The 2,744-nt window shown below is 48.1% G+C and overlaps 1 protein-coding gene across 1 annotated transcript in view; it reads left to right on the top strand.

Moving 5' to 3' along the window:
- The window catches only part of LOC103803810 (neutrophil cytosol factor 2-like), a gene marked incomplete at both ends in the record, with an annotated part of 10,386 nt that extends 8,739 nt beyond the window's left edge, over positions 1–1,647 (top strand). Inside the window, one exon of the mRNA XM_009076387.1 lies at positions 1,594–1,647. Within this exon, the coding sequence (XP_009074635.1) occupies positions 1,594–1,647 (54 nt within the window). The remainder of the gene's footprint in view (positions 1–1,593) is intronic.
- Between the last annotated feature and the right edge of the window lie 1,097 nt (positions 1,648–2,744).

Here is a 2,744-nt window from a genome sequence, read left to right as displayed (position 1 = left end):
CCAACCCTGGCAGTGTTCACAGCCAGGTTGGCTAAAGCCTTGAGCAACCTGCTCTGGTGGGAGGTGTCCCTGCCCAGGGCAGGGGGTTGGGGCTGGATGAGCTCTAAGGTCCATTCCAACCCCTTACCAATCTATGACTCTATGAATCCTATTGTGGAACAGTGTAGGATACCAGACCTCACCATTTAGAGCAGTGTTTATCACCTGAGAGCCCTAATGGAGCTGCCTCATGGGCAGGTCCTTACCTGGCATGTAGTGCCTCTGTCACATTAACTTTGGAAGTTTCAGAGAGGGTTCAGCTGTGCAGACAGGTTTGATAAAGGGCTCTAGAGAAGACCTAAGGAATTAAAGCCCAGTAAATCTGACATCTTCCTGCAGACTAGGGAGCTGTAATGTAAACAGGTTGAACAGAAACAGATAAATACAACATCTTTTGTTGACAGAAGCCATTTCTCACATGTCTTGTTCAGTCCTTTGGAAGAGCCAGTGGATACATGGACTAGATTCAGCCAGTGAATGTATTCCCTGCCCATCTTTTCAAAAAAGCCAAAAGTTTCTTCGCAAGGACACTATAAACCACTGAGGTGTTGGAGCAAGAGAGGCATTGCTCTGAGGGCTGGTAACAGGTTAAAATACAAATATAAAGAGTGGCTATAAATGAACAGCTTTTTCCTTCTTCAGTTTTTTAAAAAAAGGATGTTCCCACAGTGAATCTGCTGTGGCATCAGCATTTAGCATATTCCTGAGTGATACAGTAATAGGCATAGTAATATTGTGTTGCTTAAGCTGCTTAAGTGTTCTGTGACAATCAAAGCATTAAGCAGAGCCTGAGGCCTCTGGAGCTAACAGAGAACAGTTACACAAGTATTTGGCTGTGCTGGTTCACTGCTCAGAGAAGTATCAGGTGAAACTGAAAGTCACGAAATGTGAAATTGAGATTGAGATTAGATATTAGGAAGAATTTCCTCCCTGTTAGGGTGTCCAGGCACTGGAATATTGCCCAGGGAGGTGATGGAGTCACCATCCCTGGAGGTGTTTAAGAGGTGTCTGGATCTGGTGCTGGAGGATCTGGTTTAGGGTTTAGGGGTTCCAGCAGTGACAGGTTAATGGTTGGACTTGATAAACTTAGAGGTCTCCTCCAGTCTTGATGGTTCTATGATTCTAAACTAATAGACACTGGAGAAAACATCCACATTGTAAGCAAAAACTGACTCACAGTGCTCAGCTGAAATTCATGGCAGTGATTGTTGGAAGACAGAGATGCTGCTGGACTGGTATCCCTGGACATCTTTGCTGCTCTCTGCCTGAGCAGCTGTTTTGGGAACATGGGTTTTGGCTTGGGCAGTGTCTGCTCTGTTCCAGCCACTCCAGCAGCAGCAGGAAAATGTTCAAAAGGATCCTTGAATGTTGTTCAGCTGTTTCTGAGCACAAGACACATGGACAGCCATGTGTGACCCTGGGCCTCCCTGGGCACATTCATGTGGCTGTAGGGGGACAGGCAGAGACAGGAGGCAGGGTCTGAAGGGAACTCAGGGGATGTGGGCTGCCCCAGCAGCAGCTCCTGTCTCACCTGCTCTGCTCTGTGTTCCACAGAAGCTGCACATCCCAAGCTCTCTCCTGGAGCCTGCCTCAAGGATGGATAAATGGGTGAGCTGACAACCTTGCAACCAGTGGGAGGGAGGGACCAACAGATACATTTGGGACATTTATCTGTAAGATTATCACAGGATAGGCCAAGTGTGTAAGAGAAATATAGAACATGAAACACTGAGACCCTTGAGCAAAGACCAAGTGCTCTTGAACAGGAACAACAGAAGAGTTAAGAGCAGGAAAAAAGCCTTTTTATATATATGCATTGGATCTCTTTACATCAAAATCTGTGTGTTTGGACATCTAGCCAAGCCATAGTGGCTGTACCACAACCTGATCTAGTTGTTGTTATTCCTTGCCTGCCACGGGCTGATGGAGCACACAAAAGGAGCAGCTGTCCCTGCTCTCCTGCCCCACTGCAACTTGTTAAACTACTGGAATTTGAGGCACAGGTTTATCCAGCCTCCTCCCAGATGGCTACAGCCCCCAGATATACCAGGGCAGTGGGTGAGGAATGCTCACATGTTCTGGTTCACCAGCACAGTGAGAGTAGCAGAATGTGCTGCAGTGGGACAGGAATGGCTCAAACATGCTCTGCTTTCTGCCCTGAGGCCAAGTGCCTGAGCCCTAGACCCTCACCTTTGACTTGGGAAAACTTCATCTCCCATCTCCACCACAGGCATATCCACATTATCCCAATCATTTGCCATGTGAACCCAGTGCAGAAAGAGCAACTCAGACCTCTGTTTCCTGTGAGGGATTTTTGATGACTGTTCTGATGCTGCTATGATTTTTAGTTACTACATTTTCCCCTCCCAATGAATCCCTGGCCACAGCTCACAGCACTAGCCCCATGGATGTCTCACTGTGAACCAGTCCAAGCTGGGAAGAGCGCTCAGCACAGTGTGAGCAGCCTCCCTCTGCTCCAGCACCAACCCAACAAGGGGCAGGGTGCAAGGAAGTGTCCTGCAAACCTCTTCTCACCCCTGCTGCCCACAGGAGACCATCAAAATCCTGAGTGCTCTGCCTCATCCAACCATTAACACTAGTGATGTTCCCCAGGGCTCAGCACTGGGGCAGGTCCTGTTTAACATCTTTATTGCTGATCTGGACATGGGATGGGGATTGAGTCCACCCTCAGGACATTTGCAGAT

Source organism: Acanthisitta chloris, unplaced genomic scaffold, assembly GCF_000695815.1.
Source record: "Acanthisitta chloris isolate BGI_N310 unplaced genomic scaffold, ASM69581v1 scaffold31756, whole genome shotgun sequence".
Taxonomy (NCBI): Eukaryota; Metazoa; Chordata; class Aves; order Passeriformes; family Acanthisittidae; genus Acanthisitta; species Acanthisitta chloris.
The sequence above is the reverse complement of the archived record's forward strand: the minus strand, read 5'-3'. Positions and strand labels throughout refer to the sequence as shown.